The 14,234-nt window shown below is 44.8% G+C and overlaps 1 protein-coding gene across 4 annotated transcripts in view; it reads left to right on the top strand.

Moving 5' to 3' along the window:
• The window catches only part of lin9 (lin-9 DREAM MuvB core complex component), a 184,220-nt gene that overhangs the window by 141,199 nt on the left and 28,787 nt on the right, over positions 1 to 14,234 (top strand). For all 4 annotated transcript variants that reach the window (XM_069887828.1, XM_069887826.1, XM_069887829.1 and 1 more), the window contains 2 exons: positions 1,185 to 1,286; positions 13,028 to 13,108. In XM_069887828.1, coding sequence (XP_069743929.1) covers positions 1,185 to 1,286; positions 13,028 to 13,108 — 183 coding nt within the window. The remainder of the gene's footprint in view (positions 1 to 1,184; positions 1,287 to 13,027; positions 13,109 to 14,234) is intronic.

The raw sequence follows: 14,234 nt of genomic DNA, 5'->3' as shown, positions 1-14,234 counted from the left end.
CATTTTTCAGCTGCTCCCATTGGGAAAGAGATAGAGGAGGATCAAGGCTGAGGAAAAGCTTCATCCCAAGGGTAATGAGAATGCTGAACGACCAAAGGAACTGCTCCCACTAACCATTCAAGACCCTCATATTCATTCATTATATTTATTTATTTGTATAGATGAAACACTTGTCCTGTATCTGTATTGTTTGTATGTGAATTATGTCTGGTTGTGTGTCTATGTGTTTTGCACCGAGGACTGGAGAACATTGTTTTGTCAGGTTGTACCTGTACAGTCAGATGACAATAAACTTGGCTTGAGAAGTATGGATGAAGGTAGGTCTGATCCTCAGGTTGAGATCTAATGACTTCTACCGAAAATTGGTTCTCTTAAAGCTCAGAGTGGTCATCTCTGTACGGAGCCAAAAGAGACGGGGAGATTTTAAGTGGATTTCTTGCAACTATATTTACTCAGGCATCTGACATAGAGTCTATAGAAGTGAGGCAAACAAGCAGAAGTTAAAGAACCTATGCATGTCTTGCTGTCGCGAGGGGTGGATTAATCCTCAAGGTCTGACAAGATATTCTCTTGGACTTTGAGAGAGGCTAGTCTAGGAACTCCAGGGGGCATGACAGAGGATTGAAGGATAGCTAATATTGTTCTGTTGTTTTAAACAAAGGGAATCAATGGAAATTGGTCGCTATTGACGTCTGGTTGGAGACTTCCAAGACAGAGTAACCCCATCCCACGGTCTCTTTCTCTCACTCCTCCTTCCCCCTTCCTCCAGTTCCCCACCCCCTTTTCCTTCCTTGTATTTGAGCTACCCTTATTAGCCCTTTTGCCTGTTCCCCTTCTAGCCTCCCACCTCTATCCACCTCTTGCCTGTTCCCCTTCTAGCCTCCCATCTCTATCCACCTCTTGCCTCTTACCCTGTGCTACTTCCCCCTTCCCCATCCCACCACATTTTTATTCATTTGTCTCCCTGATATTTCCACAATCCAGATGAAGGGCTCAGGCCTGAAATGTTGATGGCCTTTTACTTCCTGCAGATTCTACGTGACCTGCTGAGTTTCTCCACCACGTTTGTGTCCTGCACTAGACCCCAGCATCTGCAGGCTTCCCTGTTTACCTCCTTTAATATATTGACTGCTTTTCCTGCTTGCTCCTTGCTAACGTTGCCTTGTTTAATTCTCTCTCGGCAGGATAACGATCCGCTTTTGGGTCAGTCGCCATGGAAAAGCAAGTTGTCGGCCACTGAAGGAGACACGCTCGGAGGATTTCCGACAGAATTCCTCATCCAGGTGGTAAGTGCATGCACCTTGTCTATCAGCCGCGAATGGATTCATTACATTCATAAACAATATTAGTGTTAGTAGAGGATAGCAAGGAGCTGCAAAAGAGGCAAGAATGATTCCTGGAATGTAGGGATTAACATGTGAGGAATGGTTAACGGTTCTTGGACTGTACTCCTTGGAGTTCAGAAGAATGAGGGGAGTCCTCATAGAAGCATTTTGAATGTCGCAAGGCCTGGACAGAGCTGATGTGGCAAAATTGTTTCCCCATGGTAGGGGAGTTGAGGACAAGAGGGCACAAGTTCAGAATTGAAGAGCGCTCATTTAAAATAGTGATGTCAAGGAACTTCTTTAGACAGAGAGTGATGAACCTCTGGAGTTTACTACCACGGGCAGCTGTGGAGGCCAAGTCGTTTTGTGTATTTAAGGTAGAGATTGCTAGGTATACGGTGAAACACGGAAGTCTGCAGATGCTGTGATTGTAGTAAAAACTCATGCTGGAGGAACTCAGCCGGTCTCGCAGCATCCATAGGAGGTAAATATATGTTGCTAATATTTGGGTCTGAGCCCTTCTTCAAGGAAGAAGCAAAGAGCAGGAATGTGTAAGAATAAAGAGACTGTGAAGACTGGCCAGGGGAGAAGTCCAGACCAACAAAAGGTGTTAATTGGGATAAGAGGAGAGATGAGAATTCATTGTACGTGAATATGTGAATACTCAGGGTATCAAAGGTTATGGGGAGAAGGCAGGGGAGTGGGGCTGAGTGGGAGAATGGGTCAGCTCATGATGGAATAGTAGGGCAGGTTCGATGGGCTGAATAGCCTACTTCTTATGGTCCAACTGGTGATGAAGTTAGTGTAATATACTTTGTACAGTGCAAGTATGCACCAAAATTGTTACTTTAATAGTACGGCCGTGTAGAAGTCCGTTCTGCCCCAAGAAACTCATAAAGCTCCATTACATCCAATTGACGTGCTGGCCCCGTACGTTTTGGAGGGTGGGAGGAAACCGCAGCACCCGGAGAAATTCCACTTCATCACGGGCAGAATGTACAAGCTCCTCACAGATGGCACCGGATTCAAACGTAAGTCTCTATACTGTGATTTGCTAACCACTTCGCTAACTGTTCAGCTGCAGCCAGACAGGAACTTCATGCAAACAGTGTACATTAAAAACAGCGAACACTAAAGATGGATAATATTCAGCTACCATCATGAAAGAAAATTGGGGGAGAGGAATGTGAAGCAGCCAAATGGGGCCAAGAAATGGGCTCATTATCAATTTTAAATCATTTCAGTGACCCATTGAAAAATCTTAAACTGCATAAATTTTACAGTAATGTCAGGAACTTCACTGATTCAGATTTAATGTCAGAGTACATACATGACATACAACCCTGAGATTCTTTTACCTGCAGACAAGGCAGAATTACCACTTATTGGCAGTGCAAAAGAAACTACACAATATGCATGTAAACAAATAAAGAAATGTAAACAAACTGTGCCATATAGAGAGGGGAAAAAACCAATAAAATGCAAAGATAAGTCAGCGCCTCTCTTTCCTCAGGAATTTGCGAAGGTTTGCTATAACACCAGAGGTGTGGTGGAAGGTGTGCTGACCGGCTGCATCACGGTCTGGTACGGGGAGACCAATACCCCTTAGCGTAAAGCCCTGCAAAAGATAGTGGACACGGCCCAGGACATCACAGGCAAAACCCTCCCCACCATCGAGAAAATCTACAGGGAACGCTGCTGTCAGAGAGCAGCAGCAATCATCAAGGATCCACAACCACCCAGCACCCACTCTGTTCTCGCTGCTGTCATCAGGAAAGAGGTGCAGGTGCCACAAGACTCGCACCTCCAGGTTCAGGAACAGCTGCTCCCCCTCCCTCCACCATCAGACTCTTCAACAACAAACTCAATCAGGGACCCATTTAGGACTCTTACTTTTGCACTTTATGGATTTTTTTTTTCTCTCTGTATTGCACAGTCAGTTTGTTCACATTTCTTTATCTGCTTACATGTCTATTCTGTGTACAGTTTTCTTTGCTTGACCAATAAGTGGTAATTCTGCCTGGCCCACAGAAAAAAATCTCAGGGTGGTATGTGATGTCATGTATGTACTCTGTCAATAAATTTGAAATCTGAGTCCCTGATTGAGTTTGTTGTTGAAGAGTGTGATGGTGGAGGGGTAGCAGCTGTTGTAAATGCATGACAGAAGGAGCTACGGGTCGAGTGACTGGAAATGGCAGGTCTCCTGACAGACGGACCCAAGCAGGAAGATGGACTCAGTTGCTCTGGCCAAAACAGTGGTATAATAATTTTTGGATAATTAAAACTGAAATAGAACACTTAACTGTCCTATTTGCCTTGAACACAAGGGGGCCTGCCTTGTGGCAGCACAGTGCCTGGCAAGAGAGGCTGTGGTCTGCGGGGAAAGGGGTGCAGGCACACAGGAGATTGCAACAAAGAACCTGCTGTAGGGACCCCGCTGGAATTGAGGGGGTGGTGGGGGGGAGGAAACAGCTTCGCTCTGATTACTGAAGATGGACAATGGGCAGTGGACGATTTCAGGAAGCAAATGGTCTCCCCTGTCGCATGGGGAAGTGAAGCAGCGAGCACCTGTGTCTGAGCAAACAAGGAGGCAGCAGGGTGAGCATAGCAGTGAGCGAAATGCTGGTGCAGCACCAACGACCTGGGTTCGAATCCGCCACTCTCTAAGGAGTTTGTATGGTCTTCGGTTTCCTCCCACATCCCAAAGACGGATGGGATTTATGTTAATTGGTGCATTTGAGTGGTGCAGGCTCTTGGTCCAGAAGGGCCAGTAACTCTGAATATCTGTTTCTGAATAGTCAGGGTATCAAAGGTTATGGGGAGAAAGAAGTGGTGTGGGGCTGGGTGGGAGAATGGATCAGCTCATGATGGAAAGGCAGAGCAGACTCGACGGGCCAAATGGCCTTCTTCTGGTCCTATATGTTATGGTCTTCTGGACTCAGCTGATCCGTGCAGAGAAATGATCAGGTCAGTGTTCTGGATCAAACCCTTTCCTCAAACTTTTCACACATTTTTAACTTGAATAATTCCACAAACAGCAATACTTTGTAATGGAGTTTGTGCCTGGAAGGAGGTTTGTTTCTGTGCCATGATATCTGAAATCAGCTGAGCTACATTCCAGACCTGACCTCTGCGTCTAATTTCTCACCGCCTCTATGAGAGTATTGGTCTGTGTAAACCCATCCCCCCCCCCCCCCACTCCGCCTTCAGGAAGGCGCTGCGTGAATGCGTGGCAGAGACTCTCTCTGGCTCATCTCCATCAAATCAACAAGGTGCAGAAGGCCACAGACTAGGAAATGGGGACCGTATGAAGGACGACCATGGACATAGTGGAACAAAGGGCCTGCTCTGTACTGGGTGACAGTTGCTCATGGGGCCTGACTGCCACCTGATCAACCAAGATGCACTGTCCTAGATCACCCAGTTCAAGCCCAGCCTTCCCCGACAGGCTCGGGGTGGGGGTGGTGGTTGGGATGGAGCAGAGGCAGGGTTGACAGTGTGTCCTGTCAGTGCTGTCCAGCATGGTCTGAGACACAGACCCAACCAATGGCTAGGCTTTCAATCTGGGTAGTGCAGTGTCACATTTCAGCCAAAAGGAATCCCCACACACAAGGTCCGATTGTTCAAGCAAAGGAAATGGTGTCACGACGTATGCATGCAGTTTTCTTTTGCCCACAATGTAGAAAAGAATTAGAGCCTCAGAGAAAGTTTAGGGTAAGAAAAGAGAACAATTCTGCTGATGAGTGGTTTAGAAATGTGAGTTTTGTATATGACCTGGATGAAGAAGTAGAGGGGTGGGTCAGTACGTTTGCAGATGATATGAAGGTTAGCAGTGTGGATAGTGTTGAAGGTTGTCATAAGTCACAAGGGGAAATAGACAGGACGACAGGTTGGATGGAGAAGTAGCAGCTGGAGTTCAATCCTGATAAGTGTGGTGATGCATTTAGGAAAGTCAAAATTGAACCAGAGAATCATAAAACATGATAGCCCAGAAACAGGCCCTTCTAGTCTGTTCCAATTCCTAAGGCACACCACTAGTCACAGGCCTCCAGTCCGAGAAGCAATCATCCACCATCACTCTCTGACTTCTCCCGTCCAGCCATTCTCAAAGCCAATTTACTACCTCACCATGAATACCTAACATCTGAACCTTTCTGATTAATCTCCATGTGGGACCTTGTCAAAGGCCTTAGCAAATTCCACGTAGACAACATCCACAGCCTTTCCTTCATCGACATTCCTGGAAACTTCCTCAAAAAACTCTATAAGATTGGTTAAACATGACCTACCACCCACAAAGCCTTGATGACTATCCCTAATCATTCCCTGGCTATCCAAATACTGGTATATCTGATCTCTTAGAACACCTTCCAATAATTTACCTATTACTGACATCAAGCTCACCGGCCTGGAATTTCCAGGATTACTTTTGGAGCCTTTTTCAAACAACAGAACAATGTGAGCTACCCGCCAATCCTCCTGCACCCCACCAACCCGTGGATGTATATTTTAAATATTTCTGCCAGAGCCCCTGAAATTTCTACACTACCCTCCTTCAAGGTCCGAAGGAATATCTTGTCAGGCCCTGGGGATTTATCCACCCTTATTTGCTTTGACAGCAAATACCTCTTTCTCTTTAATCTGTATAGGTTCCATGACCTCACTGGTTGCTTTCCTTATTTCCTAAATACTAAATATTGATGCAAAATAATCATACAAGATTGCCATAGAAAGCTGACCACTCTGATCTTCAAGGGATCTAATTTTGTCCCTTACTATCCTTTTGCTCTTATTGTGCCTGTAGAAACCCTTAGAATTTTTCTTCTCATTTGTTAGGTAGAGAGCTGAAAAGAAGGACCGCAAAGGGAATAATCTCGGGATTACTGTCTGTACAACGCGACAGTGAAAGCAGGAACAGAATGAGGTGGAGGATAAATGCGTGGCTGAAGGGGTAGAGCAAGGGGCAGGGATTCAAGTTTCTGGACCACTGGGACCATTTTTGGAGGAGGTGGGACCTGTACAGAAAGGACGGGTTGCACTTGAATCCCAGGGGGACCAGGATCCTGGCAGGGACATTTGCTAAGGCTACTCACAAGACTTTAAACTAGACTGGTTGGGGAAAGGGAACCAAACGGAAGAGAACAGCAAATAGAGAAAGCTTATAGACATGCTTGAGGGTGGAAAGGCAGGTGATAGAGAAGGGAGATGCTCTGTACGAAGCTGGAGGGGAGATGATAGATAAAGAACATAATAAAGTTGTCTGTACAGCTAGGGGCAAACAGAGTAAGAAGTGGGAAATCTCTGAAATGCATATATTTTAATGTAAGGAAGGTGGATGAGCTGAGGGTATGGATTGACCCTTGGCAGTATGACGTGGTAGCGATTAGTGAAACATGGTTGCGGGAGGGATGTAACTGGCAACTAATTATTCCTGGATTCCATTGCTTTAGGTGTGATAGAATTGGAGGGGCAAGAGGGGGTGGTGTGGCATTGCTTGTCAGAGAAAATATTAGTGGTGCTTAGGCAGGATAGATTGGAGGGCTCGTCCAAGGAGGCTATTTGGGTGGAATTGAGGAATGGGAAAAGGGTAGTTACACTTATAGGGGTGTATTATAGACCACCTAATGGGGAATGAGAACTAGAGGAGCAAATTTGTAGGGAGATAGCAGATATGTGTAATAAGCACAGGGTTGAGATTGTGGGAGATTTTAATTTTCCAAATATAGTTTGGAAAACTCATTCTGTGATAGGGCTGGATGGATTGGAGTTTGTAAAATGTGTTCAGGATAGTTTTCTACAGCAATACGTACAGATACCAAATGGAGACGGGGCAGTGTTGGATCTACTGCTGGGAGTGAGATAGGTCAGGTGACGGAGATATGTGTTGGGGAGCACTTTGGGTCCAGTGACCGTTGTACAATTAGCTTCAATGTAATTATGGAAAGGGATAAGTTAGGGCCTAGGGTTGAGGTTTTCAAGTGAGGAGATGCAAGAGGATTTACAAGGAGTGGATTGGGACAATTTCTTTTATGGGTAGGATGTACAGTAGTAGAGAAATGGAGGTCTTTTAAAGGTGAGATTTTGAGGGTACAAAATCTTTATGTTCCTGTTAGTTTAAAAGGCAGGGTCAAAAATTTGAGAGAGCTATGGTTTTCAAGGAATATTGGAAACTTAGTTCGAAAAAGGAGGGAGACCTACAATAAATATAAGAACAAGGAATAAAGGAGATGTGTGGAGAATACATTGAATGTAAAAAGAATCTTAAAGAAATTAGAAAAGTTAAAAGAAGTTACGAAGTGGCTCTAGCATCAGGATGAAAATAAATCCAAAGGGTTTCTACAAATCTGTTAATAGCAAAAAGAGAGTGAGGGATAAGAGAATCAGAGCAGACAACTGTGTGAGGAGCCAAAAGAGATGGGGGAGATCTGGAACAACTTCTTTTCTTCAGTATTCACTAAGGAGAAGGATATTGAATTGTGTGGGGTAAAGGAAGCAAAGAGGGTGATTATGGAGACTGTAGAGATTAAGAAAGAGGAAGTTCTGGAGCTTTTGAAGTATATAAAGGTGGATAGTCTCCAGTTCCCGACGGGATTTCCCCAGGACCTTGAGAGAAGTTAGTGAGGAAATAGCAGAGGCTCTGACAGTGGCTTTTCAAATGTCATTAGAGATGAGGATAGGGCCGGAGGATTGGCTTATTGCTTATGTGGTTCCTTTGTTTAAAAAGGGTTCGAGGAGCAAGCCTAGCAATTATCAGCCTGTAAGAGTGACATCTGTGGTAGGTAAATTAATGGAAAGTGTTCTTAGAGATAGAATATACAAGTATCTGGAGAGACAGGGTCTGATCAGGAACACTCAACACGGATTTGTGCGTGGAAGGTCATTCTTGACCAATCTTGTTGAATTTTTTGAAGAGGTGACTAGGAATGTTGAGGGTAGAACAGTGGATGTTGTCTATATGGACTTCAGTAAGGCTTTCGATAAGGTTCCGTATGGAAGGTTAGTTAGGGAGGTTCAGTTGTTAGGTATTAATTTTGAGATAGTCAAATGGATTTAACGGTAGCTGGAAGGGAGATGCCAGAGAGTTGTAGTGGATAACAGTTTGTCAGGCTGGAGGCCGGTGACAAGCGGTGTGCCTCAAGGATCTGTATTGGGTCCATTGCTTTTTTTTTCATATTTTTTAATGATCTGGATGATGGGGTGGTAAATTCGATTAATAAATATGAAGATTATACTAAAATAGGTGGAATTGTGGATAGCGAAGATGGTTTTCAAAGATTGGAGAAGGATTTGGACAGCTTAGAAGAGTGGGCTGAAAGATGGCAGATAGAGTTTAATGCTGAGAAGTGTGAAATGCTTCATTTTGGAAGGAATAATCAAAACAGGTCATGCGTAGTAAATGGGAGAGCATCGAGGAATGCAGTGGAGCAGAAAGATCTAGGAATAACGGTCCATCGTTCCCTGAAGGTAGAATCTCATGTGGATAGGGTGGTGAAGAAGGCTTTTAGTATGCTGGCCTTTATAAATCAAAGCATGGAATTCAGGAGTTGGGAAGTAATGTTGAGACTGTTCAAGGCATTGGTGAGGCCAAATTTTGAATACCGTGTGCAGTTCTGGTCACTGAATTATAGGAAGGAAATCAACAAGGTAGAGAGAGTGCAGAGAAGATTTATGAAAATGTAACCTGGGTTTCAGAATCTAGATTACAAAGAAAGATAGAGCAGTTTAGGTCTTTATTCTTTGGAGCGTAGAAGGTTGAGGGGGGATTTGATAGAGATATTTAAGATTGTGAGAGGGATGGATAGAGTTGATGTGGACAGGCTTTTTCCATTGAGGGTAGGAGAGATTGAAACAAGAGGTCATGAGTTAAGAGTTAAGGGGCAAAAGTTTAGAAGTAATATGAGGGGAAACTTCTTGCCTTAGAGAGTGGTAGCTGTGTGGAATGGGCTTCTGGGAGAAGTAGTGGTGGCAAGGTGAATTTTGTCATTTAAGGAAAAATTGGATAGGTATATGGATGGGAGGGGAATGAAGGGTAATGGGAAGGGTGCAGGTAGGTGGGACTAGAGGAGAGTACTGAGTTTGGTGCAGACTAGAAGGGCAAAAATGGCCTGTTTTCGTGCTGTAATTGTTATATGGTTATTGTCTGCCAAAACAACCTCATGTCTTTTTTTGCCTTCCTTATTTCTTGAGTTTATTTCTAGCATTTTTTATACTCCTCAAGTATCTAATTTGCTCCATGTTGCCTATACCTCCGATACGCCGCTCTCTTCTTCCGAACCAGATCCCCAATATCCCTTGAAAATTAATGTTCCCTATGGCTGTTAACTTTGCATGTTAACTTTTCCACGGGGTTCAGCCGTGCAGTTGACTGCCATCAGCTCCTCACGGGCTTTGAACGACCCGTTGAGGGAGTCGACGGTGGTTTTAGTCAAAATCTCACGACTGTGGGTCTGCGCCCAAGGTGGCGGCGCCTATTAAGCAGCAGCAGGCACAAGGGGCGGCAGACTCTGTGGAAGTGGAGGACTGGAGCAGTGCACCCAAGGATGGAAAGATCACGCACTGTCTGAGAGGAAGAAGCAGAGGAGATGACCCGAGGGGACAGTGACCATGGTGGCGGACCAGTGAGGGGCTCTGCGGCTGAGGGGCCAGTGCATGCGAGGGGCTGCTGGCAACTCGAGGCGAGGAACCCGTGGAATCTGTGGGCTACAGGAGACTGTTGTCGGGGGGCTCTCGCCGGGACGTGGACTGCTGGAGACTAGCTCAAACTGCTGGAGGGGTACAAGGTATCGGATCCGGGATGCAAGGAGAGGCCGAGGGTGCCGAAGGGTTCCTGACTGTGTCAGAGGTTTGGATCTGGAGCTCGGGTTACCAATGGTTTGGACTGGACTCTGTGCCTGCGGAAGTGCTAGAGGCAAATCTACGGACATTCGGTGACTCTGGGGGGTGGGGGGGATCTCTCTTTTGCTTCCCTCTCTCTGACTGTGAGAGGTGCTTAGGCAATTCCTACCAGTGGTGAATCTGTCTGCCTCACAGCAGGCAAAAAAGAAATTTCATTCAATAGGACACTGTTTTATTACTTTGATAATAAATTGAATCTTGAATCCTGACAGGAACATACAAACTCTAAATCTCACCTTTGAAGGTCCTCCACTTGCCTCACACATCCTTGCCAACTTATCCCAATTCACGCATTCTAGATCCTTTCTCATTTCTTCAAAATGGACCTTTCTCCAATTGAGAATCTCAACCTGAGCCTCAGACCTATCCTTAGGAGTCTAGTTGGTACCTCTATATATTGATATAGGAAACTTTCCTGAACATATTTGACAAACACCAAGCCATCCAGCCCTTTTACAGTATGGGAGTCCCCGTCAATGTGGAAAACTAAAATCTCTTACGATCACAACCCCCTTCTGTTTCCTGTAGATGTCTGCTATCTCCCAACAGATTTGCTCCTCCAATTCTCGTTAACTATTGGATGGTCCATAATACAACCCCATGAGTGTGGTCATACCTTTCCTGTTCCTCAGCTCCACCCTTATATCCTCACAGGACAACCCCTCTGGTCTGTCCTGCCTGAGCATAGTTGTGTCATTTTCCTTGATGATTACTGCTACTCCTCTCCCTTCCCTATCCGCCCCATTCTATAGCGTCTAAAGCAACAGAAGTTGCCAGTTTTTCCCTGCCTGCAACCAAATTTCCTTAATACCACAATGTCGTAATTCCATGTCCCAATCCTCCCAACGCTCTAAGCTCGTCTGCCTTTCCTACAATACTCCTTGCGCTGAAATTGATGCACCTGAGAACATTTCCACCACATACAACCTTTTAACTTCTGATATTACATCCAATCTTCATTTCATCATTTCCCTCCTCCACTCCCCTATCTGCTCTGTTCCCATCCTCCTGGAAATTTAGTTTAAACTCACCAGAGCAGCACTAGCAAGCCTTCCCGCAACAATATTCGTTCTCCTCCAGTTCTGATGCAAACCTTCCTGTCGGAATAGGTCCCACCTTCCAAAACCTGAAGCCCTCCCTCCTGCACTATGTCTTTCACTTGTTAAACTGCATTATCCTCCTATTTCTAACCTCACTAGCACGTGGCACAGGTAGCAATCCTGAGATCACAAATACAAAACCCGCCCTTACCTGTGCCTACCTGATGAATCTTTTTTGTTCCTTGCTTAAGGTGGCCTTTACTTCAACTCCTGTACCACCACCTCAGCCTCTTCTCACTGAAGCCTCTTGACCCAAAGCCTTACCACTCTGATGGTGACCGCCCCACTACACCGTTCCTCACTTTTATAGTGATGCTTGGGTCACCTGACCTCAATTGCATCAATCAGCCTATTTCAGCTCAGTCTGTCCTTGCTTGGATCCCTGCTGCTGCCGCTGAAGGCTGAGTACGTAGTAAATGGCAGGATTCTGAACTGGGAAGGAATAGAGGAATCTTGGGATCCACATCTATAGATCCCACAAGGTTGCCACACAGATTGATAGAGTAGTTAAGAAGATGTATGGTGTGCTGGTCTTCATTAGTTGAGGGACTGAGTTCAAGAGTCACAAGTTAATGTTTCAGCTTTTTACACTCTGGTTAGGATGAATGGAGGAAAGTTTCAGGGAGATGTGAGAGGTAATTTCTTTTTACTCAGAGAGTGGTGGGTGCCTGGAATGCATTGCCAGGGGTGGTGGTGGAGGCTGGTACAATAGGGACATTCAAAAGCATGTAAATGTATAAAAATAGAGGGTTATGGATCTGAGGTAGGGAAGGATTAAATTCTTGTGGAATAGGTTTAAATAGATTAGCACAACATTGTGAGCTGGAATGTTCTGTGTTCTATAAATTTACTGGAAAATGGAAGAGAGATTGGTGTGATGACCAACGGGGGCACAGCTTACACACAACGCACATGATCATTGTTAAGCAATGGTTTTCAAACTTTTTCTTTCCACTCACTTTTCACCTTAAGCAATCCCTATGCCATAAGTGCTCTGTGATTGGTAAGGGATTATTTAAAGTGGGATGTGAGTGAAAAGAAAAAGTTTGCAAACCGCTGTTTTTATTGTCCCTAATTGACTCGTTATGTGCATGGTTTCGTAACTCCAGTGGAAATGGGCCAATGACCATTTTTCCCAAGCAAAATATTTCAGTAACAATTGGGTTGGAGAGCAGTGGACCTCAACCATTTTTTTCCCACTCACATCCCACCTTGTAATCCCTTACTAATCACAGAGCACCTATGCACAGGGATTACTTAAAGTGGGATGTGAGTGGAAAGAAAAAGGTTTGAAAACAACTGTTGTAAAGGATACCGGTGGGCAAAATGATTTATACTTCGTAAGTTCTGTGAGATCCTCTCTCTCTTCTCTCTCTCTCTCTCTCTCTCTCTCTCTCTCTCTCTCTCTCTCTCTCTCTCTCTCTCTCTCTCTCTCTCTCTCTCTCTCTGCCTCCCCTCTGGAGCATCTCCTGCTCTTTGATGCGAAACCTCGAAAGTCCATTTCCCTCCACAGATGCTGCTGAGTTCCACCAGCAGTTTTTTTCTTGCTCCAATCCAGTGAATAGTTGATGGTCCTGCCAACCAGGAGTGCTACCAATATGTCAATGCCCACATCTCATGTAACAAGTCGCTTCTGTCATTCCAAACTCCTTTCCTGCCCACTCACCACACTCATGCAATTCCTGTTGTCCTTGTTTCTCCTCTTAGACAAAACTATCCAAGATTCTCATGATCAAGAAAGAACACATTAAGCAGTTGAAAGAAATGAACACGGATGCAGAGAAACTGGTAAAGGACCTTCTCATTCTTTCCATTAAGTTTTTGGTTGTTAATCACATTAATGTTTGCAAGTTTCTGTCATCTGACTGCACATGTAGAACCAGATGAAACATCATTTCTCAGGATCGTGATGTATACACATGCACCACACGAAGTCATCTCAAATATTGTACATACAGATTTCATTTAAGATAAATGCATCTAAATATTTTGGGAGGAACGTTTGGCATAGTGATTAGTCCAACAGCGCCAGCAATCAGGACCAGGGTTTGGATCCCACGCTGTCTGTAAGGAGTTGGTATGTTCTCCCCATCCCTGCAGGGGTTATCCCCGGGGATTCTGGTTTCATCCCACCGTTTGAAATGTACCGAGAGTTGCAGATTAATTGTGTGTATTGGGCAGCATGGACTTGTGGGCCAAAATGGCCTGTTACCAAGCTATATGTCCACATTTTTTTAAAAATTAAATTTACTCAGTAACAGGATACCGTTTATCAGTATCACAGCTTGCGGGAAGCTATTTCGCAGCCTGGCCGTCCTGATTTTTCTGTACTTTCTTCCTGATTGGAGTGGGTCAAAGATACTGTGTGCTAAATGGAAAATGTCCTCAATCATTCTTTGAGCCCTGTTTAAAGAAATGCTCCTGGTGAATGCTGTGAAAAGAGAAAAGGGAGATGGCAGTGATCTTCTCTGCTGTCTTGATGACGCTCTGTATTGACTTCTGGTCCGATGATTTGCAGCTACTGTCCCATGCAAATTTCATGTTTTCCTGCATATTCCATTTCAAGTTTATTCTCATTTCACTGTACATATACAACCAGACGAGACAGCATTTCTCCAGACCATGGTGCATACACATACTCACCACATAACAAGCACATATATTCATAAAGATATAATATAGCATAAATATTGTGGGATGGTGACTCGGTTCCAGAATACAGCTCATCAATTTCAGAGCCTGCGGGAAGAAACTATTTCCCAGCCTGGCAGCCCTGATTTTGTTGCTCCTGTTCCTCCTTCCTGATGGTAGTGGGTCAGACATACTGTGTGGTGGATGGAAAGGGTCCTCAACACCGTTCCCTCAGGCACCTACACACGTTTGCAACCAGCACACAAAGGAAATAAATGGGCAT

This window comes from Narcine bancroftii, chromosome 6 (assembly GCF_036971445.1).
Source record: "Narcine bancroftii isolate sNarBan1 chromosome 6, sNarBan1.hap1, whole genome shotgun sequence".
In the NCBI taxonomy this organism is placed as follows: domain Eukaryota; kingdom Metazoa; phylum Chordata; class Chondrichthyes; order Torpediniformes; family Narcinidae; genus Narcine; species Narcine bancroftii.
The sequence above is the reverse complement of the archived record's forward strand: the minus strand, read 5'-3'. Positions and strand labels throughout refer to the sequence as shown.